At 37.2% G+C, this 25,777-nt stretch overlaps 1 protein-coding gene across 1 annotated transcript in view; it reads right to left on the bottom strand.

Moving 5' to 3' along the window:
- cntn5 (contactin 5) overlaps positions 1-25,777 on the bottom strand; it is a 68,102-nt gene that overhangs the window by 13,935 nt on the left and 28,390 nt on the right. The window contains exons 10-17 of the mRNA XM_085370213.1: positions 19,953-20,055; positions 13,529-13,710; positions 10,027-10,163; positions 9,733-9,862; positions 7,135-7,279; positions 3,240-3,367; positions 2,672-2,859; positions 1,149-1,269 (exon numbers count right to left, since the gene is read on the bottom strand). Coding sequence (XP_085226339.1) covers positions 1,149-1,269; positions 2,672-2,859; positions 3,240-3,367; positions 7,135-7,279; positions 9,733-9,862; positions 10,027-10,163; positions 13,529-13,710; positions 19,953-20,055 — 1,134 coding nt within the window. The remainder of the gene's footprint in view (positions 1-1,148; positions 1,270-2,671; positions 2,860-3,239; positions 3,368-7,134; positions 7,280-9,732; positions 9,863-10,026; positions 10,164-13,528; positions 13,711-19,952; positions 20,056-25,777) is intronic.

Here is a 25,777-nt window from a genome sequence, read left to right on the forward strand (position 1 = left end):
CCCTTAAAGAGTAACTTTCTTTCAACCTATCTCCCCTCTGATTGGCTGGCTGTCAAAAATGTCACACAACTGGTATGGGTTACTGCTATAAGCCTGAGATGACCATATTAATGCCACAGCATCCCTACTCAGTGACATCTTTACATATAAGCGTAGTAATAATTTTTTTAGCTGAAGGTTAAAAAGATGACTTCATTACTTGAAATTATGAAATTATAATTGTTATATATGAGAGAAAATGAAACACATTCGAGGTTTACTTTAAACCCCAACACTAACAGTTTGAGTCTACCTGCACAACAGTATTCCAGTGTCACTCACCAACCACTGATATTAAAGTATTGCCCGATTATAACACAGACAATCAACAGGCAAAGCTTAACTTGACATAGATTTGCTTTCATTATAAATATTCCTGCCATCTCCCATGAAAACTCCCCAGGCAATGAGGCTTAAATAGTGTCACTCATAAAATGATGATTAGCCTGACAATGCGTTAATGTGTCATTACAACAGTCAAAAAAAACAAAAAGCCCAGAACTTGCATGGGCAATTTTCAGCAACAATCAAAAAATAACCAACGCATTTGATCACTAGACATTTCAGTCAATCTATTTAACAGCACATAGCAAACCTGTTCATGCAGATGCAACATCTGCTGAGGACATTCACCATGATAATGTAAAATTAGTAGAAATGATCAAAAAGGGGCAATAATGTGGAAGTAGTCTTGGCGCAATTGTCCCCAGCAGGAGCAAATCTCTAATGATCACTGTAATTAACCAACTTCCCAGATGAGCTGCACTTGTAACAAATTGGGCTAATTTAATAGATTCCAAGAAATTGTTAACATTATTTCAGAGAATTACTAATAGCTTTAAAGCACTGGCTCACTAAATTTGAAAGTCTGTCTTGGGCCCACATGTGCCCAATGCCCATATGTTCACCGAGATAGTTTTTCATTATGTCAATGTTCCTGTTCACCTAAAAGCTAGCCAAGTGGCACAGTGACTTGGACTAAATTCTCCAAGAGTGTGCAATACGGTAATTCTGTACTGCAGTTGTGGATTAGTTCAAGAGAAGCAGTAAGTCGCCAGCAATAAAGAGCGCGCAAGACGTCACAGTGTACTGCCAGATAACAAGCTTACCTCGCACAAGAAGTTCTGCCTCTGCAAATACAGTGTCAGCGCTGGTCTGGGCTCTGCACCCGTATTTCCCAGCATGCTTCAACAAAATGTTCCTAATCATCAGATCCACTGTTGAAGACTGCTGCAATTGGGAAAGGAAAGCATTAAAAAGTTAGGTATTAGGCAAGCCTAAATGTGCTCGACACAAAAAGTGTGATTCCTTTACATCTTGTAGAGGCTCATGTGGCTTGAAAAATTCCTGTTTAATTCAGGTGCTTGCTTGGTGCTACATTCTTCAGCTACCCGTATTTTCTCTCTGCTGAAATGAGAAATGCCTAAGGCAAGACTGGGAATAATTCAAAGTCTACAGGCAGCTGTTTAGCAGGAAACCTGATTAAAATTACAAACCATGCATCAGCCAGGCTTCTGTTGTGCCTGTAAAGAATTGTCACTGCAAATACTTCCTCCCTAGAGGACAGGTTGTAGCAGAGGACATATCAGGGCAGATGTGATTTTAACATCCTCTGTTGATAAAGGAATAGTGACATAAACAGGACTCCCTGCTAATAGCTTGCTGATTTGTTTTCAACTTTAACATTTTATGGTTGGTCACAATTATGGTGACCAATTATTTTTTTGCAGAGAGGGAAAATAGCACCTCTGAAAAAACACAAAACTAAATTAACTTGTATAAAAATGTTGCACCTTGAGGCAGAAAATTATATATTGATCTATTGATCATCAATTGATCTGCTGGTCCTAAACAAACAAGTGAAACATAGAGGTCAGAAGCGGTCCAGCAAAAATAACAAAGATAAATATGAAGAAGGTGAAAAGACAAGGTTAGTGAAACAGTCCTGTAGCTGAGGGAAGCCAAAGGTTACATTTCTTTCTGTGTATATTCTGCTTTTGCTGGTACATCGCATATAAAGGATCATTGATCCTGTATACCCTGGTCAATTCTAGAGGATAAAAGTCAAAGAGGAGATACTGTGCTATATTAACTCTAGATGGGAATAACTACCGTGTACTTGTTGTGAGCAGAATCTTAGACTTTGCCATAACCAAGCCAAGCTTGTCAGCTTTGAAGAAAAGCTGACAATAGCCTTACCTCTCATACTAAATCACTGGTGACCCTGATAAACCTTCAAAGCTGAGCCAGTATGAGTCAGTGTCTCATTTTCACAGTTCACAGGTGAAATTCAAAACAAAAGGACTGTCTTTGATATGCATAAATGGGTTATTTATTGACTCGCTTTGATGATACCACAAGGGTGTCTGACCTTTGGCGGACCTGATTCTTTTTCAGGTGTAACAAGTGTTCGGTTCAATAAGAATACTAGTAGGAAAATTAACTTAAATAGGTTGGTTGACAGGCTCAATGAATGTGGAAAGATTAAAATTAAACAAAAGGGAAAAAAGCCTTCTGTTTACACAGAACATATGGATATTTATGCAGATAATTAGATAGACAGAGATAAATAGTTAGATAGGAACAAAAGCAAATGTGTTAAAATTGCTGTTAATAGTACTATTGCTCTTACTCGGGCTCTTACTGTTTGGATGTATTCAAAGTGGCCACCGTCATACTGAAAGTTGATTGGTTTCTGGTTGAAGAACCACTGGAAAGCCACATCCAGTGACGTGTCATGTGTCGCCTTGCAGCTCAGCACCACACTCTCCCCGACAGTCACCTCCACTCTGCTCGGGCTAAGCACCACACGCATGGCCTCTGAAAGCACAAAGCTGCTGCACTGTCACCTCAGGCTAACGGAAGGCAGTGCATTTAGCTGTGACATCAGAGGCAGAGCAATCACGGGAACCCAAGCCTAACCTGGGCAAAAACACTCACCTTTGTCAGATAAATATCCTGGTTAGCTCTGTTCTAAACTGTGCGCAGTGCAGCTATGAGACATACTATTACACTGCTAGAGTGTGTCCTTGTAATATGATTCTTGAATGTGAGAGGCCTTCTTCACGGCTGAGCAAGCACAATAAATTCCCTGGCACCCGAGCAAAGGTGGGGAGGAAAAAATGACATTGGGGACTGTTTACTGGTGGCCGACTTGTGCTAATTTGGCAGAAAATAAAGGCCTTCAGGGCATCACTTACCTTTTACCCACAGTATGGCAGTCATCTCTGCCGAGCCCAACTGATTCTCTGCCCGGCACACATAGTTCCCCTCATCCGCTCGGCTGGAGTTAACAATTTTCAGAGTGTTGTTCCGTAACAGCATAATCCTATAAGAAAGGACACAAAAATCAATACTGGTATGAGAAACAATTCAAATAACAAGTTCAAGCATGAGGTTATATGTTTTGGGGTTGTTCGGGTTACAAGAATAGTAACATTCACTATCGGTAAGAGCATATGCAATCTCATGAGATATGCTTGAAATACTAACAACTAGATCTACATCTTAAAGTTGTTTATATAACTCAATTTCAACAAACTATGAAAATAAACACATGAAATAAAGATTAATCATAGTAAAAATGTGAAAATGAATTTGATTTTTTGATACCACTAAATAGCTCCACCATGCACAGGATTAAAGGGAAATGCTTTTAAAGATAATGAGGACAAGGTTTTGATGTCAAGAACAGAGAAAGTTATTTCTCTGACTTTCAATTCCACTACAATGCTTTGCTATATTTAATCTTTAAAAGAACACAATCAGCTGCAATTTATTCTAATTGCAGAATAATTTAAAAGTCACTGATGAAACATTTCAGTACAAAATCTGCAGAGAACACTACACAAAGTAAAATAATAAGAATAGATGACAAGATTCTTTGTTAGGTATACATAAATAGTGCATTCATCTTACAGACTGCTCATGGTAGCGCCAGAGAAACCTTAAATGTTCATTTAATGTATCTAAAGCAAAAACTGTCAAATGCAGATGTACATGTCACCAAGCTGCCCTCCTTAAATACACACCGGAGACACAAAAAGAAACAGCCACAATCCCACAGCTTTCCCGTCTCCAGTTGAAAGACAATAGTAATTAGGTTTTAACATTTCTCTCTGAGTTGTAAATAACAGCTGGAAAATGCATTGGTTGACATAAGATAGCTGTGGCTGTAACTATATACAAAAAGCCTGAGAGCAGGTGTGTGAGCAGATGGCTATAGAGCAGGATTCATGTTAAAGTATGGCATTGTGACCATGTTGTGATCATGTCACGCTGCTCTCTAGGGCAAACCGATTCCTTTGTGATGTTTATGTTATGTCTAATTTTAAACGGGGAGGTGGTTAATACTTTGAAATTATTGTTAGTTTTGTTTTTTCAAATTCTTGCCTTTGAGGCAAGATATATAAAAGTGTATGAACTCGCACCAATTGGCAACTGAGGTGCATCCACGTACTTTTTCTTTTTAATTAGAAAATTAATTTCACTCGTCAAAAATAACAAGGGGGTGTGAGGTTTTCCGGTCTTTTGCCGTAATTTAATTCACATTATTTGGCATTCACATTTACAACACTGAGCACTTTCATCATGGGCAAGGTGATTAAAATTGGCAAGGGGATCTTCACGAGGGCGTGACTAAAAAATCTTGCCACACATACACAATTCTGTGGCAATCTGCAGCCAGGAGACATTTTTCAAATTAGCGTAAAAAAATTTACATCTGACAAGGACACTGAGGCAGAAAGGACAAGATAGGGAACGCTGGGTAAACAGAATATGTGATGTAAACATAAGAAGATCACAGCTAAACTATAGGATTTGAAAACTTCATCTAAAGAAAGATCTCTGAAGTGAAATAAAACAGATTGCAACAATATACTAATTCACATATGAAATTAGTAACCTATTTAAATTATTTGTGGAAAACATTTTGCAATAATAAAAAAATGGTGAAATTATGCTCTTCCTGATTGGCTCTCAAACAAAGTGTTTGTAGATTTCAAATGAGTCTGCCATGTGCTTTCAAACTAATAGGATTAATACTTTCTATTTAAGAGACAAAAGCCCTGAACATTAGTGGAAATCCATGTTAATTACAAACCTTCATTAAGTCAGCACAGCTGTCAATGCCAGATAAACGTGACGCTCGATTCCTCCCGGTCTTTCATGAATAGGACGTCTCTACACCCATAAACTCTTTACTATTGGAAATGGCAGAAAATCCTTACAGGAGTCACTCTGACCAAGACCTGCCAACGCATATCTCCTCGTCTCTATTTTGGATTTTTCAGATAGAAATCGTCCTCTCACAAGATTGATCTCCATTTGAACAGCACCTCCCACAAACACACAATTACCTGCTTAACCTACTATAGCGACCTTAAGTTGCAATGCATAAGATGTCAAATTGTAATTAGATCTGAGTCTGCGATTATCAAAACGCTGAATATGTTAAGAGAAAATCTATACGTAAATGTGAAACACTGATTGTAGAGCTTATAAAGAAAAAAAACAACACCTCACAAATCTAAAGATCGCACTTTATAGTGAATTATATATTACTAGGAGGGGAGAGATTAGCAATTTCAGACAGTTTATTTGAAGTTAGATATTAAACAAGATTAAGGTTGTGTTGTGATATGAAAAACATCTGCAAAGGTTTGACAAAAACCTTAGCGCCATTAATCACGACCCATCCATCAGTTGCAAGAAAAATGTCAAAAAGAACCCTATGAAGACTATTTTAAATTTAATCGAAAATGAAATAAATAGCACAAACTTCCACTAACCTCTGAAACGGTCCTGATAAACTAATCCCTGAATATTCTTCCACCTGTTAGAGAAAGGAAGATTTGTCCCTGCCTGTTTGAAGGAGCCACATACTGAGGATCTGATTATCAACTGGCTGTCCTTGCTGTGAGGCTGTTCAACAGACTGCTGAATCTTGGCCGATAAACAAAGGTTCCATTCTCTCACTCAAAACTTGAGATGCTCAGCCATAACTGATAATTTCAGCGGCATCGCTCAGTTTGATTGATAGACCCGCGCCTTGCTCAGCCCCCTCTAGGTGCAATGGAGAGATGTTTCTCATAAAAGATGATGCATCAAACTGCATGTGAATTCCAAATGCAATTGTGTGGTCTAAATTGTCAGCATCCTTGAGAAGGAGGTGGGGTTGAGTATGAGTCTCCAGAGCTTTGCCAGTACCTAAGGTGTTTTATTTTAACAGTGACACTTTATTTCAGTTACAGTAATGAAACTGTGATGTGTTACAACAAGACATGTAGACAATTCCTCAAGGGCCTGAGCTCCAATGATAACAGTGGAATTTATGCCATAAAACTAGGATGAATAACAATATAAAGATATCGAGGGAGACAAACTTTTCATGACTTCATACATATTTTACAGAGCAATTAACTTTCTCTCATAATATTTTATTCTCTAAACTGTACAGATGAACTAAAAATCAGATTCTATTACAAAAAAGAGCTGCGGCACTGTAAATCTACGACTATTCAAAGAAAATGTATGCTGCCTCTCCCAGTGATAAAAGTGGAAATGAATCCTTTGTCAAGTCTAAAAGATTTCTTTCCAAACACTGAAACAATTCTAACAACATATTATTATACAGGATGCTCTACTTAAGATAGATTATGTGTTTTACATGTTTATCTTAGTTTTTACACAAATACTTGTACATAATCTTAGGCTTGTGGTGATATACTGTTTAAAAGCAAAAATCATAATTAAGAGTAGAAATCTACCCTACTAATAGACACGCCTGTAACATTGAGCCCCTGTACACAGTGCACACGACATGTATCTACAGTGGTTTTTGAAAACAACCATATCACACCATACACCGTGTTGAACATATGTCACATTTCTAAGTTTAACATGATGACACACACATTACACACTCAAATATCCTAAGCAGAGCTATTAGCTCTGAGGTTCTTGCAAGTTGCATGTAAAGGGACAAATGCACAAAAACAATTTAAAAACTCCATGCATTCTAATAAACAAGATCAAAATAAGATATCCAGTATGTTAAAAGTTACTTTCATTTGAGAGTGGTCATGTTTGTACCTTTTATTTGGTATTATCCTCCAGTCTCCTCTCTTCCATGTTATCCGTGGTTTGGGTGATGCCTTTGGTTTGCAATCTAATGACACATCTTTTCCAAGTGTGGCTATGACCCGTATGGGATTGGGGAGAAAAACGGGTGCTGATGCTGTGTAAGACAAACGACAAATATTTCTTTAATAAAGATTCACTACTTTAAGTGCTTATTTTAAGGGACATTTGATCGTGGATGTAGCTTTAAAACAATCTATGAATCAAATGACTTCTAACAAAATGCAGTATTACCATCTTCTACCAGAATGTAAGCCCCCACTTACAGCAAAATTCCACAAGCTAGCTGAATAATCTGTTCAGTGGAAATTTGGATTCTTGTTTTATTTTATTTCATCTGAAACTGTTTTCAAATTCACCTGCTTACTTAAGAAATAAAACTAAATAAACAAAACAAAACAAAAAAAACCCATATACCTGATGCTTATTGCTGTTTTAATTACTGTGCGATTGCTGAAACTTAAAAAAGTTAAAAGCATAATGCAGTTCTGACTTTTCAGCTGTGGTATTTCAAAGTAATTATTTTAAAAATGCTAGAGGGTTCAGGCTGGCACATCATGACTCAGAACACTGTGTTAATCGAAATTTACTGCAAATAACTACAATTTTCATAACAAGTATTACAAGGAGAGCTTTTATGCATACATGTATTCTTTTATTTACTGTGAAATGAGCCACTTTGGCTATGTATTATAATCACACACACATACATATATATATATGAAATTTCAATTAATATAAGTGCCTTGCAAAAACAAATGAAGCAATAATTTTGTAAGAAAAAGGCTTCAGGCATTAACGTTGTGGCGCTAGCATATAGCTTAGTTACAAATCAAGGCCATCTACAGGCTACAGGGCTTAGTCAACTGTGATTATTCAAATTCTGAATGATGCTTCATAGGTGACATTATACACAATGACAATTCAATCCCATCTGTAGCTACAGGCTGACCCCCTCTCTCCTTGTGACACTTGTGTCTTTGAGCCTCAGTAGCTGTCTGAGTGGCAGAGGTCCCTCTAGACACGAAAGTAGCAGAAAACAGAGCAGTTGCTGTGCGTATTTGTTTTAATCAAAATAAGAGCAGGCCTACAGCTGCTGGTGGCAGTACCCGTATTACTTCACCCGCCACGCTCCCATAAGAGCTGGATCGAGGACAAGATCACAGACGTGAGGGCAGCCGCTGCCCCCACATAGCCTCTAGTGATCGCTCATCTGCAGGCTGTTATTAGTCATGTAATCTGTCCTGATAGTGTTTGCTTGTGGACATCTCCACAGAGCACAGGTCACCAGGAAGATGTGCCTGGGGGTTATACTTATGAAAACATTCGTCAACAGTCTCTAAATATCACAAGTGTGACTCTGTCTCCAAGGAGGGCAAAAAGCACCTCCTCGTCAGCACAGATAAAACTTTTTAGAAAAACAGCACTTTTGGTTCTTGCAGGCAAGCCTTTGAATTTAAATCAACTGAGCAGTGATTGTTTTACACTGGTTTTATACTAATCTTTTAAATATTGGGCAAAAAAAAAACAAAAACATATCCACTTGCAGTAAGATTTTCAAAAGGCCACAGACTTGCCTTCAAAAAAGGGCAAGCCATACAGACAGTAAATCAAACTGTCCCTCAGGGAAACATGAAAGGGGAATGGGTGTCACAGATGTGTCCCAGTATAGAAAATGACAGGGAGAAAATACTGCATCAAGACAGAACAGTGGACAGCTATTCAGTATGACTGTTATGTTTTTTACCCAGGAGCCTCAAGAAAGAACACAGCTTCTTTGGCCTTTAATATCATTAAAGTGCTTCTGATGGAGGTTTTGTTATGTACAAAAAACCAAACCAGCAACAAGAAAAAGATACATATACTCTGATACTCTGTTAGAAATGATGAGAAAACTTCACCATCAATATATAGACCATGTAGGCCGATATATTAATGGTTATAAGTGATTATTAAGTGATAATAGTAATGACTGACTAATAAATGGCCGATGAAAGTCATGTCCGGATCGAAGATTTGTTTTCCTAAGTAATGGGAGAAGTAATGTAGTCTGGGCTTTGATGACAAACGATAGAGCGAAGATAAGATTCTAATGGAGTCATTAAACTCCATCAAAGAAACCATTGATGTCTTCCTCTTAGTGTTTGCTCCCATTAGTATAAATCTATACCTACAAGTCATTGGTTTTTGTAGGTAGAATTATTCAGGACTCTCCTAAGCTTAATGCTTGCAGACACCTCACTGAATATAACTATAAGAGGCGTTCTTTTATTCATGCCGCCCACCACCTGGGTTAAATCAGGGACCATTGATTGGCAATCAGCACATCTCACAGTTCAGTGTTCTCCGCTTGCATTTCAGCAACCCGCCCTTACCTATCATGTAGTACCTTATTCAACTGTCAATACTGAATGTCTGCAATTTATTCTTTGCAGACATTCAATAAAACAATATGCAGAAAGGGAAAGTAACATAATTAAAGTAATTCACACCAACCCTTTCTGTTTTTGATACATTCTTTTGCTCAACTTAAATCCATTTAGCTGATACCTAAAATCTGGAGTTCAGCATTAGAGTAGATGGCCGCATATTTGTTTTCTGCAACACACTGGTACATTCCCGAGTCCGCCTGCTGCACTTTGTGAATGGTCAGTTCCCCATTCACTATTTCAAGTCGACCCTGGAACAAAAAAAAGAAAAAAGAAAAAGAATAAAGGAATATCCCTCCTGGATGCGGAGATAATTTGCAGGATTGTACTGCATATAGTCGATGTGAAGATTCACAAGGATGATTCAGATGTTCCATAGAGCAAAAGAAAGGGTACTGTGAAGTAAAATGGGTACCTGCGATGTCAAGGGCAAACCATTACGAAGCCAGCGATAGGTGGGCCGGGGCCTCCCAATGGCCTTGCACTCCCATTGGAGCTTCTCTCCACTATCCATCTGAGTATCATTAATCATTCTGACCCACTGCGGGAGGGCTTGAAGATAGAAAAAAAGATTACGAATAAGTAATGTATCCTTGAAGTGCACACCAGGTACAAGAACGTGCATGCATGAATACATCGTCAACGTACAACGTAAAAGGCTGAATTTTGTATTAGAGTTGAATAAAATCAGTCACTGATTAAAAATAAACTATTACGATTACTAATTTATAAATTAAGTTTCAAATCAGATGTGCCATGTATTTGATGTTTGTGTACATGTTGCTTTTATTAATCTCAGTAATATTTTATGTTTTAATTAGTTAATTTGAGCATTTTAATCTTTAAAACCATCAAGTCTTTTGTTTTTGCATTCTCTTTCATGTACACTAATGTTTTTTATTTGTTGTTTATCACTTAACACAAAAGTCCTCAAATCTGGGCACTCCTTAATGTTTTTTGGTAACATGAAACAGAATAGCATGAAAAAGCAAAAGAGAAGTTTTGATTCATGTACTGCACAACAGATCTATAGCTTATTTTGGGGACAAGAAGTAAGTGTATTAAACCTTTATATTAATTAGTACTACAGACCATGCAAATTGTTTTTGCATGTATTTTGCAAGAAAAAAAATTTCAAGCCCAGCTTTTTATTGGGGCTCCGATGTGTAGAAAGCCACTCTCGTAGGGATCACTTTCATGTTTTTGTGTTATTGTCAAGCTAACATGCTCAAAACTATAGGGAGGTGATAGTAACTGAAGGAAATCAAGAACTAAAACTTATGTCAAGAGGCAGGAGCACTTTTGCACTGAATCAAATCAAATCCCAAGTGAGTAAGCACTGAAGCAATTTTGCTTGTTTGTTCGCTACACTTATTTGTATCATGTATGTCAAAATCTTCTATCTTTCCTTCCACTTCACTGCTGGTCCAAGGCCAAGGCAAACTATGCAATAAGCAACTGCCCTTCCTGGGGACTCACCATCAGACTTTTCTCTTTTTCTCCACAGCCTACTTTCTTGTGTTCCCAAGACTCCATCCACATTTCCTGTTCAACTCCACATACTGCAGAAAATCTCTCTCACAACTCAAGATCTTAACACTGTATAGGCTGTAGGTTTTTCTTTTTATCTTCTAGTCTCTTTCCATCTTGCACCTCTGATCTGTGGTTGTGACTTTTTTAAATTCTTGTACATTTACAAGATTATAAAATATACAAGAACCTTTTACTGGGGCAGGAACATTCTGTCAGTCTTGTGCGGGAAAGAAAATGCTAATCAGCGAGTCACAAATCCAGAGTATTTCTAGTTTATTTTAATCCCTTTTAGCTTGAATGTCTTTCACTCTCAAACAAGACCTTATAGGCAAACATCAATATATATATATATTAGGGGTGCAACGATACACAAAATTCACGGTTCGGTTCGATACTTCGGTGTCACAGTTCGATATTTTTTCGATACAAAAAAAATGTTCATGCTTTTTTAATTTGTCATTTAAGTCCCGAGGTCAAAATGGGAGATGCCCCCAAGGGTGGTGGAGAATGACCGAGCTAAGATTCTGTGGGACTTCCAGATACAGACGGACAAAATGGTGGTGGCTAACCAACCGGACATAGTGGTGGTAGACAAACAGAAGAAGACGGCCGTAGTGATCGATGTAGCGGTTCCGAATGACAGCAATATCAGGAAGAAGGAACACGAGAAGCTGGAGAAATACCAAGGGCTCAGAGAAGAGCTCGAGAGGATGTGGAGGGTGAAGGTAACGGTGGTCCCCGTGGTAATCGGAGCACTAGGTGCGGTGACTCCCAAGCTAGGCGAGTGGCTCCAGCAGATCCCGGGAATAACATCGGAGATCTCTGTCCAGAAGAGCGCAGTCCGGGGAACAGCTAAGATACTGCGCAGGACCCTCAAGCTCCCAGGCCTCTGGTAGAGGACCCGAGCTTGAAGGATAAACCGCCCGCAGGGGCGTGCTGGGTGTTTTTATATATATATATATATATATATATATATATATATATATATATGTGTGTGTGTGTGTGTGTGTGTGTGTGTGTGTGTGTGTGTGTGTGTGTGTGTGTGTGTGTGTGTGTGTAAGTCTAACCAAAAAGTTGTAATGCTTCTTGTGACAACTTTTTGATGATGTTTTTGGCTTTAGAACTCACTTTAAATATATTTTACTTAGCTTAGCCAAAGCTTATACATATATTTCTGGCATGTTTTTGTTTAAGAAATTAAATCCTCCAAATAATGTCCATATTAGCGTATACTATGACACACCTTCCCAACTTAAATGGTGCACATTTCACTGTGGTTTATTTCTTGTGCAGTGTGCAGACAGTGTGACACCCGCATTATTGAGCTGTTTCTCTCACAATAACATGCCAAGCACGTTCTATTCTTTCCATATGGCACCTTCAGTAGAATACTTTTTTTGTGTGGTTTGATTGAATGATTATGGTCAGAAAGGTCTCCCTCACAATAAAAGTGCAAACTACCAGCTAACCTGTGTAAATTACATTTAGTGTGAGGCTGCTACAAATTAGGCTCACTATTCTCCTTGTGATGTCAAGAGAATGGAGGTTGCCAAGAAGAACAGGGCCTTGAAAACGTGTCCTACCAAGGTTGAAGCAGTCCATTATCTTGGGCCTAGCACATGGCACAAATACTGAGGAACTGGGAGTCATGCAGCCTCAAAGATAAGTTTATGATCACAGAAGGCGACAAACCAGGCAGAAATTCATTATTAGAAAACTAAAAACTGTTCTTAGGTGAAATTCACCCCAAAATGAATAATCATACACAAATACAAAACAGATAATGAAAATTCTTGATTAAATTTTGCAGTTCTTCAGTATTTTTTAGATGAGATGTATCATCAATAAATAAATAATAATTGTTAATAATATAAACAATACAGAAAAAAAATCAAATTATGCACCTGGGAGCAAACACAGAAGTCTATTAAGCATCAAATGAACAGGGATGTAGTTTAGAAGAAGACACACTTATTAAGTTCTCTCTCAGCTCAAACAAAACAACACATTCCTTGCTGTGATGAATCCTTGCTCTTGGATTATCTTGGGTAGATCAATACATAATTATAGCACGGGCTGTTCAGCAAATTCCTAAGGAACAGTCTTCAATTTGAAAACACTAAGTGGCAAAGATTACTTTATGAAAAATGAGTAAGAAATTCAGAAGGACCAAAATAGCAGAGCTGCTGGTTAGACTGTCATTCCTGGAATGAATGAACACTTGTTCTAATACAAGCACATTCTTAGATAATGCATAATAATGGAGTGTGTGTGTGTGTGTGTGTGGTAGTGGTGGGGTGTTTGCCAACACCACATAATCAAAATGTGCCATTTTTTTCCCTAAACCAGTGAAGACAAAAACATGTAAAAATACTTAGACTCACTGTAGACCTGCAGATGTCCCTTGAAAGCAGTGCTTCCTCTTGGATTCTCAGCTTTGCATTCATAAGTTCCCGAGTCCTCTAGTTGAATATTGGGAATCTCTAGCACAGCCTGAGATTTACGGAGTCTTGCTTTTGTGGGGATGTTGCCATTTATCTTCCTCCACGTGATGGTTGGCACTGGGCTGCGAGAAGAAGAAAGTAGCATGGCACACCACAGCATGTAATACAGTAGCATAAATAATACTGAACTACAGTATAAAGTGTACAAGCAGAATTACATACAGTACGATCATGATTCAATTCAGAAATAATCATTTAAAGAAATTCAAACTCAGGGCTTCCTTAAGAAAAGGGACTAGAATAACATGTACCATATACTCACAGATAAATGATCTTGTAATGACACTTTCAAATGCTCCAAGAAATTTAGGACTTGTCTTTAATAAATTTTAAATATATGCAGCCTGTGAAAGCTTTAAAAGATATTTAAACCTTTTGCATCTTCAACTCTCCATCACTGATATCCCTCTTTAATGATCATTGACTTTTGAATGATGAAAACAAGTGGTTTAAAAGTTTGAAGTAAGAATCTTTATGGTGCTTTTGCATTGAACTTTTTTTGACTCATAAAAATGTATACAAATACAAACTTTATGTAAAGAGCTTTAGCAGGGGGACCTTGCAGACACTGCAAGACTAAAATCCATCACAACGCAGTTTGTGTTACCTCTGCTGTTCTTGGTGGGTATCGTCCCAACTGTCTTCTGAAACTCCTGCCATATTTTTTGGGCTGATTCACCACGTGATCATCAACACTCCATGAGGCAAGATTTTGTATGAAGCTCTGGATCAAGGGTGATTTATGACCATGTTATATTTCTTCCACTTCTAAATAATTGCAGCAACATTAATCACCTTCTTGCAGGCCATTCCAGCTAGGGCTGTGCGATATGACCAAAATCTCATATCCCGATATAAGAATTCTATCGTCCCGATAACGATATAAATCACAAAAATGTAAAATTTTCTGTAAATTCTGTGAATCTCGGGCAGCTCGTCTTGCGGGAAGTGTTTTCAGCTGCGCGTCATGTACCTGGAGTCGAGTGTTTTAACCGATGCATGAAACGATACATTTTTAGACATAAGTTGTAAAGGCCGCCGTTTCCTTTGTGAGTATTTATTACACGGCGTGCTGCGGGGAAAAGCCTGTCCTAACGTCTGCGTGTAAGGTTTATTTTTTAGCACCTGGCGGCTCTTTTTTAATTCTCATCCGTAAATAATCTGCTCTTTCACGTGATTCCGTTTATTTTGAAAAGTCTCAACAGGATCTTGAGCTTTATTGCGAAAGGTTTATGTGGAACATAAACAAGCGGACACGCGATGTATGGCGTTATTTTGGTGCCACTATTCTGAGCACACGTAAAAAAAAATTGCAGGTGCAAGTGTTGCATTTTGAGGAGAAATTTATTTTGAGCAAAGAAAAGCTAAATTTGAGTGAACAAACTTCATTGCTGCGTGCAAAAAATGTATTTCAGTGTTTGAAATAGCTTTTCTTCACTCAAAATAAATTTCTCCTCAAAATGCAACACTTGCACCTGCAAATTTCTTTTGCGTGTGCTCAGAATAGTGGCATAAAAATAACGCCATAGTAATGCTGTTACCGTTGTTGTTGCTAACCACAACGCATAAAAACAGGCGCTTGTCCGTCTGTAGTGTGGTTATATTAAATATAAGAGAAAGAGAGAACTTTAAGAAATTAATATAGCCACTACAGTGACCATCAAAACGATGAAAAAATATTGCCGTAAACAGTTTATTTTGCGACACCACGAAACGATAGATGTTTTTATATCGTCATCCGATATATATCGTTATATCGAACAGCCCTAATTCCAGCCTTCTGCAGGTCTACAGTTTCTGTCCTTTGACAGCTCCTTTGGCGGTGAAGAGGTTGGTGAGGTGAGGTTGAGAGGTTGGAAAGGCAAAAATTGATTCTGTGGACAGATGTGCTTCATACACACTGAGATTAGGAGTATTTATAATTGACTGAATGATTCCAATCTGTGGAAGCCAGAATTCTGGCTGGTTTGTGGCAGATCAAATACTTTTTCATGTTACATGTTTTTTCCTGTATTTTTGGTTCATATCATGTCTCTCTGTAACTACCATAAAAATTAGAGACTGCTCATTTTATTTATTTTATTGATGAACAAACTCACTCATTTAATTGAGCGTGTTTCTAAATACAGCAGGGGATTGAATAATTAGTTCCATCACTATGCTGTATAATTTCTATCAAGATCTTGAGGTAAAAGACAACTTTGGCTGTCATCTTTCATTTGCACATAAGTCATGAAAACCCATGATGTAATTTAATGTTCTGCTCTGCATATCAAACAATGACCCTTTGACCACCCACGATAGATGTGTCTCACTTGTTACAGTAATTATATATATAATAGATATAACAGATACCAGACATTCGAGGAAAAGGGACATTATTCAAATGAGGTTATTACAAGATCAGGGTTTTTTCTTTTTAAATAATTGATATTCCAGCAACCATTATCAACGCCTGTTTATTCATGTATTCCCCTAAAGATCCCTTTGATAGATTACTTGCACATGCAGAGAGTGAATGTCATCCTATGTATAAGCACAGTATCAGTAGTGACTATATGACTAGATTTGACAGTTTTGTGAAAGATAGAAAAGTGACACCATACAAAGCTCCACTGAACCCATCAATCATTTAGTCAAGACAGAAATGTTACTCCCTTGAGCTGCAATGGACTCAAATTAGGATTCATATCACGTTTTATTAAACAAATGTTTCTTTTTCATTTTGGACAGAACCTCCGTGTGATGTTCGTGACTTGTGAATAGGAATAGTTTATAGTTTCCAGAAAGAACATGTTAGAATTACCAAAACCCCAGATTTCTGAACATGAGTATACTCTTATCTTTACTAGAAAGAGTCACAAAGACTTAATCAGTATTCATGAATATGCCATTGAGTTGCTGTGATGCACTTCATTGTATGTTATTGATGGACAATTTTCTGGAGACCTTTGCTCCAACTAAACTGTTGACAAGTCAGATAACAAAGGAAATCTGTAGGGACTATGAGAGGTTGGACGATGGGGGTAAAACTTCCTGAGTCCATGGAAGGATTTTGCTTTGGAGACTGAATAATAAGCACTGGGCCTGCACATGTTTGCTGGACTGGAAGGGAACAGGTTCATTCATTGTATGAAGTCTTCCTGTCAGCATCTTCCTGAAGCTGCAGACAGGTAGACAGTAGACTCTGAAACCCTGGTGATTGTGGTCTGTTTCATCAAACTCTAAAAGTAAGCATTTCATACCCTAACATTTTGAATGAGTCACACACTGGAGTTTATGTGAGGTGTTATGGTTTTCAATTGAAAAATGTACCTAAAGGCAAGCTCTGCAGATTACATATTAATTAGCAATCCACACAATTGATGCGCCCTCATCTGGACTTGTTCCATAATAAAGGTGCAAAATTAAATCTAATACCAAAATATAATAAAGAACTTGATTCCTAGATAATGCCTCACTATTTAGCTAATTTGCTAACTCTCAATTTCTTCTTTAAAAAAAAAAAATTTCCAAACCATTTTAAAAGAAGTATCCAAACGAAAGACAAAGGTGTTTTTATTAACGTTTGTATCAGAGCACAAACATTAACAACAGCACAGAGAGTATAAAATGTGCTGTGTTAAGAGGTACAGTTTCATGCTGACTAAGTGGTCAGCTTTAACTGCAGGGCTTCAAGAGCTTGATTCCCTCTGGGATCACTGAAACTAAAAAGTATATCTACTACTCTAAAGCAATTTGGATGAAACCTTCTAACACATGCTACATATTATATTTTAAGTGGAAATGAGTGGGTTGAATGTGTAACCCATCGAATGTACAAGGCTTTTTGAACTACAATGAACTTCATAGTCTAGTAACCCTTGAAATAAAAGCAGCTAACAGAATTGCACTTTCCAGAGTTACTTATAGATGATCCTGTGAAGGCAGGATTTCAACTTGAGGGTGCGTGGTTCTGGCATTTATAATTATCAATCCATCTAATGTACAATTATCCAAAGTTAGGTCACAGTAATAACAGGCTGAGCATTGTTTTTACATGTTCTTCTCTCTAGCAACATTTTCTAGTACCTCCCGGGGGATCCTTGGGTGTTCTAGAGCTAGATGAGATGTATAATCTGTCAGTGGGTTCTGGGTTTATCCTGGGATTTCTTCCCAGCTGGGTGTGCCTGGAACACCTCCAGAGGAAAGCACCCAGGAGGCAACCTAACTACCTAACCTACTGAACTACCTAACTCTCCTTTTGACACGGAGGCTTTAATCCAAGCTCCTTCTGGATGTCTGAGCTTTTCACCATATCTCTAAAGTTCAGCACAGCCATCCTACGGAGGAATCTTATCTGGCTGTTTGTTTTTCTGAACTTATTTTTACGGCCATTACACAGATTTTGTGATCAAAGGTAAGGGTTGAAACAAAGATGGACTGGTAAACTGAAAGCCTTGCCTTTCGTCTCAACTCTCTCCTCAGCACAACAGTCCTATTGCTATTGCTGCACTAATCTGCCAGCCCACCTTCCCATCACTCATGACTATGATCCAAAGGCCTCCCTCAGTCCACAGCGTTCTCTAAGAGAACCTCAAAAAGGCCTCAGACTTTTCAGGGAGGCAACATTAAAATCAGCACATCATTGATAAAAACTTCCAAAAGGCCAAATATTTATGAGTGGAGCTTGAAACCAAAAATGTCTTTTTAATTAGTTAGATTTTTACTTTATCTAAATTTCTGCTTTTAAAAATACCTTTGAAATTATTTTTCAAAGGTTCTTTCAAAGTCACTGGACTCTGGAATTACTGTATAACTGTAATATGTATTTTGCTTATTATTTCTAGTCAAAGCTGTAATTTACCTTTTTTATGGATGAAGGAACTCAGGAACCACAGTGATTACTAATTCTACATGGTGCAGTTAAACAAAAATCTTGATTAATTCCTACAGACATCACTAAAATAGCTCATGATGTGAACATAGTTCAAAATTCCTTCAAGTTAAGAGCAGTATTCATATTGTTTTTGTTTTCATTGTCTCATTGTTCTCTTCGCCCTTCAGACAATCACATCAAGGAGCTTTGGCATTCACACAAAGAGCTTTTCTGCCCTGTACTAGATAGCAGTGCCATCATACATATTGATCAACAGGAGTACAAAACCCATTTTAACTTCATTTTCAGTGCTATATAAAGACTGGCATTTCTTAATGGGGTGCATTGATAAATCATTCATCTCTGCGTAAAAGGGTAAGTCACTGGGATCACTGTCTGACTGAAAGCTATCATGCACAAATTACTTCATTGAGGGAGGCACAGGGCAAGAATTCAAGCTGTTTGGCTGTTCAGTGGGTTTCCCATCAAGCAGACTGTTCAGAAACTCCTGCTTTGCTTGATAGAAAAAGCCAAGGGGAGTGAGATTATAATACAGTGTCTATATATTTAGGGAATGACCACCATAATGTGGATAATTAAATTAAATCAAAGTAAACAATTATGAGGCCCTTAGTCATCCGCAGATTAGAGACTGTTTGCACTTAAGATAGGAATGAATAATTTATACTGCATAAATACTAAATAAAATAGAGCAAAGATGATAAATTATTACCAGAATTATTTTGTGTCATAAAAAAAAACACCACTGCAATGGTTTTGCAATCTTGCTGATTAGACTGATTTTACCAATAAAGTTCCGCTTTTCGTCATCTAGCCTACCTGTGTTTAGAGATAAAGTCTTTCCCAATTTCAGAACTTTGACAAAGAAAATAAATATTCCAAAAGGCAATATTGAAGCCAGTAGCACTAACTTTAGTAACTGTGGAGAGTGGTTTGGATTTAGTCTCTGTGGAATAAAGAGTGTTCCCTCCTGGCAGACAACTATTACCAATTTCCCTTTTTTTTCCTTCCAAACACATAACCTTGGCTTTCTACATTCATAACGGACCCTGAAAGCACCCAGGAAACACAGCTACATTAGGGCTCTCAATTATAAGAACACATGGGTCCCTAGGGCTGAATTCCCCATTCAGTCCCCCCCCCACCATGCACTAACATGCCATCTAACAGCCAAGCTACGATGCAGCACTTCTCTACACTCACTTAACATACTGCCTGAAGACAAGATATGCCTGCTTCCCATTCAGGTAATGGAATAATGTAATTTAAGGAAGAAAGAAAAAAAAAAACACAGGCAGGATTATCTAAAGGATCTCTCAGCAACAGAGCAGCGATAGGCTGTACTTTACTGTTCCTGGTGATTAATATGATAGTGCTGTAATAAACAACTACCAATATTTGCGCAATATGTCCTTGTTTACTTACTTTCCTAGAGCGAAGCACTCCAGTCTGACAGTGACTCCTTTGGCAACCAGAACAGATGTAGGGAAATGCACTTCAATTTTGGGCTCATATTCACCCATGACACCTGAAAAGGGTTAAGAAAGAGAAATTGTACTCATTAGAAGCAGGTATTGCAATAGCTGGTTGGTCTCCAGTTTGCTATTATTCCTTTGCGTCTTGCAGTGTGGACACAAAAACAGACTGCAGTGATTTAACAATTTGATGTTATGGCGATTTGTTCAACTTTGTTGCCCATATACAGACAAACAAAGAAATAAAAATAATTTAGGCACCCATTTCCTCTTTCACCTGCAATTTTTTCAAAATAAGAGTAACAACTGAAGGATAAAATTATATGCTATAAATGTATTCTTCCTAGAGATTTGTGTTGGTTAAACCTCTTAAAATGAACAGTATGTTAAATCAAAGCAGTGTTTAGGTGTGGAATGCACATTGTGCACACCATCTGGAAAATCATTTTAACCATGAACCTTAAGTTTATACAGTGTTATTTTAATAAGACTATTTAATTGACAGAGCTGTAAAGCACACAACTTAATAATTGTGTGGATGCTTTAAGTTTAAGTTCCTTCTTGGTGTTTCCGTACATTTTTCGCCGTGGATCTACTTCCACAATTTTCAGCCGATTTTCACCGTTCAAATTTTAAACTATTCTGCTATTTCTGCTAATAACGGCTATGTCTTTTGGTATTTTTCACTATTATACTTTTTAAAATATTAAGCTTTTTTCCTTTAATTTGAAATGAATGGGAAACTTTGCAATTCTGCTAAAATTAGCTTGTTTTTGAAACTTAACTACTTCCTCATATTTTCACGTAGAACAACCATTCAAACTTTAAAATGTTCTCAAATTATTGGGCTATTCAGGTATAAATCAGCTTTTTCAAATCTTTTACCGTTTTACTTTTATGCTTCTTAAAGTTTTGAGTTGCAAAATTGTGATTTCTCACAAAATACATGCGTTGTTATTGTTGCCACTGAAGGTTTCGCAGTCTTCTCTTCATGTCCGAACAACTTCTTGCTACTTGCTCAAATTTCACTCAACTTCCACAAATTATACATCAAAACGTAGGTATTTTTGCTGGCTTTCTGAAAATGTCACTATCATTGTTGTGGAATTTATAGAATTTTGGCAAATCTCCTCAGACCAACAGAAAGTCGGAAAACTCTCCATAGAAAGTCAATGGAGAGTTTGTTCAAAATCACCGCTTGATTTCTGTAATGAGAGGCATTTTCGAATTGTCATATCTCCTTAATCTCCTTTGTGCTAAACCAGAGTATTTGTGCTGAAACACAGTATTTCTGCCAAATGATAGTATTTCTGTCAAATGATAGTATTTGTGCTAAACCATAGTATTAATTTAAAATGACAATATTCATAGTTCATCACAGTGTCTCTGGTAAATCACAGTATTTCTGCTCTGTTGTACTATTTTTCTAAATCATAGTGTTTCCGTAATGTTTAAGTATTTTTGGCTAAATATATTCTTTCTGTTATCTTATACTATTTTTCCTAAATTCTTGTATTTTTGAGAAGTTATCATGTTTCTGGTAAGTTACAATATTTCTGCTAAGTTCTGCTATGCTATTGTATTTCTGCCAAGTATTATGTTTCCTCTAAGATGTTGCAGTTCTGCTAAGTTATTCCATTTTAGCAAAGTTCCTTTGCTTCTGCAAAGTTTTTACAATTTCTGCAACTTTTCAGCTAGTTTTTGCATACAGCTTCAGCTTTAAAGCATCCACACTGCATTTTCGCAGGAAATGCAAATTTTTCTAGTTATATTTTGAATCCCTACAAAAACAGTGGGTTAAAGCATGAGCAAGATTAGCTAGGGTTAGCACTTTGGTAGATTGCAATTTAATTTGTCTTAATATGTCGCAGATACTTGGAAGATGTGGGAATGTAAGGAAAAGTCTGTAGGTGACATATTAGCTTTATACGAAAACACAAACAGCACATTAAGATGACGTACAAACAAAAAACAAACATTCTCCAGCAGAAGAGACAAAATGACTCCTACTATTGTCCTCAAGAATTAGTAATCCGCTCAACAATTCACAAACACATTGTGAAGGACACAAGTGATAACATGTTATCAGTCTTGCTAAGTGCCACTATGACTAACACCTCTGTTCTAAGCCATCGCCAGAGGACGTTTCCTTTGTTTATTCATCTGTATGTTAAGCCGGCTATTTATTTTCATTTACTAGGATGATGTGTCAGAGATGGTAATAAACAAAAAAGAAAAAAAGTGTAACAAAGAAAAACATCATCATTTAAAGGGATTTACTGTTATCTGTCTTATTAAATGGGTGTTTGCAATACGAATATTATCTGAATGTTTTACTTTTCTCAAAGGAAAATATGTGTTATATTTAAATCCTTTATTTATCCAGGTAAAAGTCTCACTGAGATTAAAATCTCTTTTTCAAGAGCCAAGGCCAGGATAGAAGCAGCATTTGTAACAAATACAAATATAAATGAGCAAATATAACTGACACACAACAAGCAACGAGCAAGCAAATACAGCATCCAGTTCACATGCAATAATATGAGAACAAACGCATCCTCAGGAGCATTCACACTGACCAAGAGAACCATTTTTTGATCCTTAAAAAATGATATAAAACCCCTCAAAGAAAATCTATTCTGCCAATTTCAGGTTCTTCTGTAAATGATTCCAGGAAAAAAAGGGGGGTGACATACTTTAAAGCTCTTTCTCCAAACTGTGTTCTGACTCTGGCAACGATTTGCAAAATATTGTGCCAGTGAAGGCAATACTGACTACTTTTTACACAGAGATTAACAGTGTATACATATATAAACAACCAACAGGAAAGTCTGCAGGCATACAAAGAGAGCCGCTTAGCAGCAGCGTGAAGAGAACGGTGACATACGGTAATGTTAAATACACAATCATTGCATTTGAACATCACACATCCACAGCTGAACTTGAATACACATCAAAACATATCAGAGCATGTGTAGCACGACTCCACATGCATTATAAAGTACATGAGCACCAGGACAAATGACCCGCTTGACATTTGAGAAACCATAATTACACCTTCTACTACATGCACCTGACACTTTTTAGGTGATAAAATGAATGAAGAAAGGGAGTGGGGTTATTGAATTGTGGCCCACTATGCATGGAAAAGGAGTTTTATGATATTTGTTCCAAAGAACTTTTCAATTTCAATCTCATTCTCAACATTTATGGCTCCAAAGCAGCCCTTCACATATAATGAATTTGCAATATTTCACTGGCTCTTGCCATAGTATATTCAATATCATATTCAGTCTCAGTGGCTGGACTTGATAGAATTGGAAGAACTAATGTGTAGACTCGGTGTGCTAAAACATTACCAACCCTACAGCGTAGCATTATATTTTATGTTCCAATTTCATTTATTAATCACATGAAAATTTGATTATTTTCTCGTTGTATTTCATTCTTCTGCCAACCAATTTCAAACTATAATGCCTGTTAACTTTTACCGAAAATCCAAGTTAATACAAATTTAAAAGAATGTATTATTAGGCCTCTGACCCAGCAACAGATAGGTTTTATGATGCCGATCAAAATCAAAACTTCTGAAACTTTAATTGAAAATAAAATAAAAGGAAATAATAAATTGACAACTCCGGGTCATATATGCACTTGATTAATTAATCTGTGCATGTACAGATTATATGCATTATATGCACATTATATATTTGTTTTCATTAAAAATAGCACATTTAACGCTCTTTAAATTAAATGTTTTTAAACTTCAAAAAGAACATAGACGTATACAATGTGCTATTAAGAACAATGACAATTATTTTCTTTCCTTTTCAAATGTGTATTCATTCAAGGACAGGGAGTTGTTTTGACTATGCCTCTACAGTATGTTGGCCAAAAAAATCATTCTGACATCCGATATATCTATGAACCAGAGGTCTTCAATAATAATTTAGTAAAGTGAAGCAGAGAAAAACATGCCCATGCGTAGATGTGCCTGCAAACATTGTCTTTCACTGATATTATTGACACAGTAGTGAGACAGAAAATATGTTATGACATTAATGACAGCTGTGCTGCCGAAGCCCAAATAAAAATTGCAGCACTTATCTGTATAAACGATAAAAATACACCATAGATTTTGGTTGCATTTCTGTATTTATAAGGTACTCTCCCAGCTACATGAGATTTATTGATGGATAAATTCCTTATTTTTCACTAACCATAAGACATGAATATATCTGCAATTTTTAGTCCAGTTTCTTGAATTTTGTTTTATTACCTCAGATTTAGCTACTGTTTATCCCTATAATGCCATTTGTATCATATTTAATACATGAGTTTCTGAGACCTCTATCTCATCAACATGATCAATACTAAACTCTTTTTTTTTTGTCTAAAATTGTTGTTAACAAAAAGTTGCCAAAAACAACCAATGTATCAAATGCGATATCATAAACACCATGATATAGCAAAAAAACCCCAAAACTTTTGTGGATTTTGTAATAAGGGTTAATAAATATCTCAGTTCCAAAAAAATCGGAATTTTCTGGCTATTTTTTGATGGGTTGGGTCTTACGGAGTTAATATAAAAGCATGCATCCATAACTTCTGAAGCTGTAATCAGTTTACTATCAGTGACAATTTACTTTGTAATGTTTTTATGCATAACAAGTATCAACAAAGGCAATTATGTGACAGCTTAAAGCATGCACACCTAAAGTAAACACGATAGGCCGCTAACGCAAAGCTGATTAATGTAAAACTGCTTTGAGGTTTGTGTTGTATTTAATGGAAATAATATATCTATATGTTAAACAAAAGAAGGATGTTAGAGGGAAAGCAAAAGCAACAAAACAGCTACGTACGTATATGCTGTACGTGCTTTACACTGGTTCACATCCAGAACCACAGCAAAATAATGCTATGTAGGGCAACACTGTGCAATTCCTTCGAAATTCACTAAAGCAGAAAATCAAAGAGGTGTTTCTGAGATGAACTGTTTTTAAAAGGTGTATTAGTCTGGAGTTTAGCGTTTAGCCCCGTTCTGCTGAAGGTGGATTGTGATCTGACGATCAATGGCCTCCAGCTGGGTATAATGGAACCCAGATGCTTGTTTTGATTAAGAGAGTGAGGGCTGGAGCTGACAGTGGTGAGCCACGCACAGATCCAGCTTGAACTGTCTGCTGTGTAATAATCACTCATTTTTACTGAGGCACAGATTGCATTGTCTAATTGGTCAGACTCCAATGACTGAAGGGTGGGAACAGCACGGCAACATTTGGGCGACTGCTGTGAGGTGCGCCAATGTAATTTTCAGAATTTTACACCCAAATTCACAACATAAGAGGCTGCTAAGCATCATGAGATTTGAGCAAGAGATGCCAAGACGTTCTTTGGCGTAATGGACCTACAGGTGTAGTGATTAGATTTGGCCGTGTTGTGTTGCAGGTGAGGGTGCTGTTCTTCAACCCATGTGTCATTACCAAATAGGACACGGTTGGTGCAGAACTCATTTTCCTTCGTTCATTCACTATTTGAAAAAAAAAACACAGCAACAACTAATCTTCTGTTTCTTTATCCAACCATGAAAAATATTAAAATGCTAATAGCCGACTGACCATATGCCCTTATGACTACATTTTGCAGCTCAGTTACAGAGACACAAACCAATTTAGCACTGTTATGTGCAAAGTGTTTTGTATGTCTCAGGGGGCCACTTCACACAAGGTTATGCAAATACAGAGCAAGAATCTTGCCGGAAGGCATGTAATTGTA

Source organism: Diplotaxodon limnothrissa, linkage group LG14 (genome assembly GCF_057381915.1).
Source record: "Diplotaxodon limnothrissa isolate DT_005_m linkage group LG14, D_limnothrissa_male_GT1.1, whole genome shotgun sequence".
Taxonomy (NCBI): domain Eukaryota; kingdom Metazoa; phylum Chordata; class Actinopteri; order Cichliformes; family Cichlidae; genus Diplotaxodon; species Diplotaxodon limnothrissa.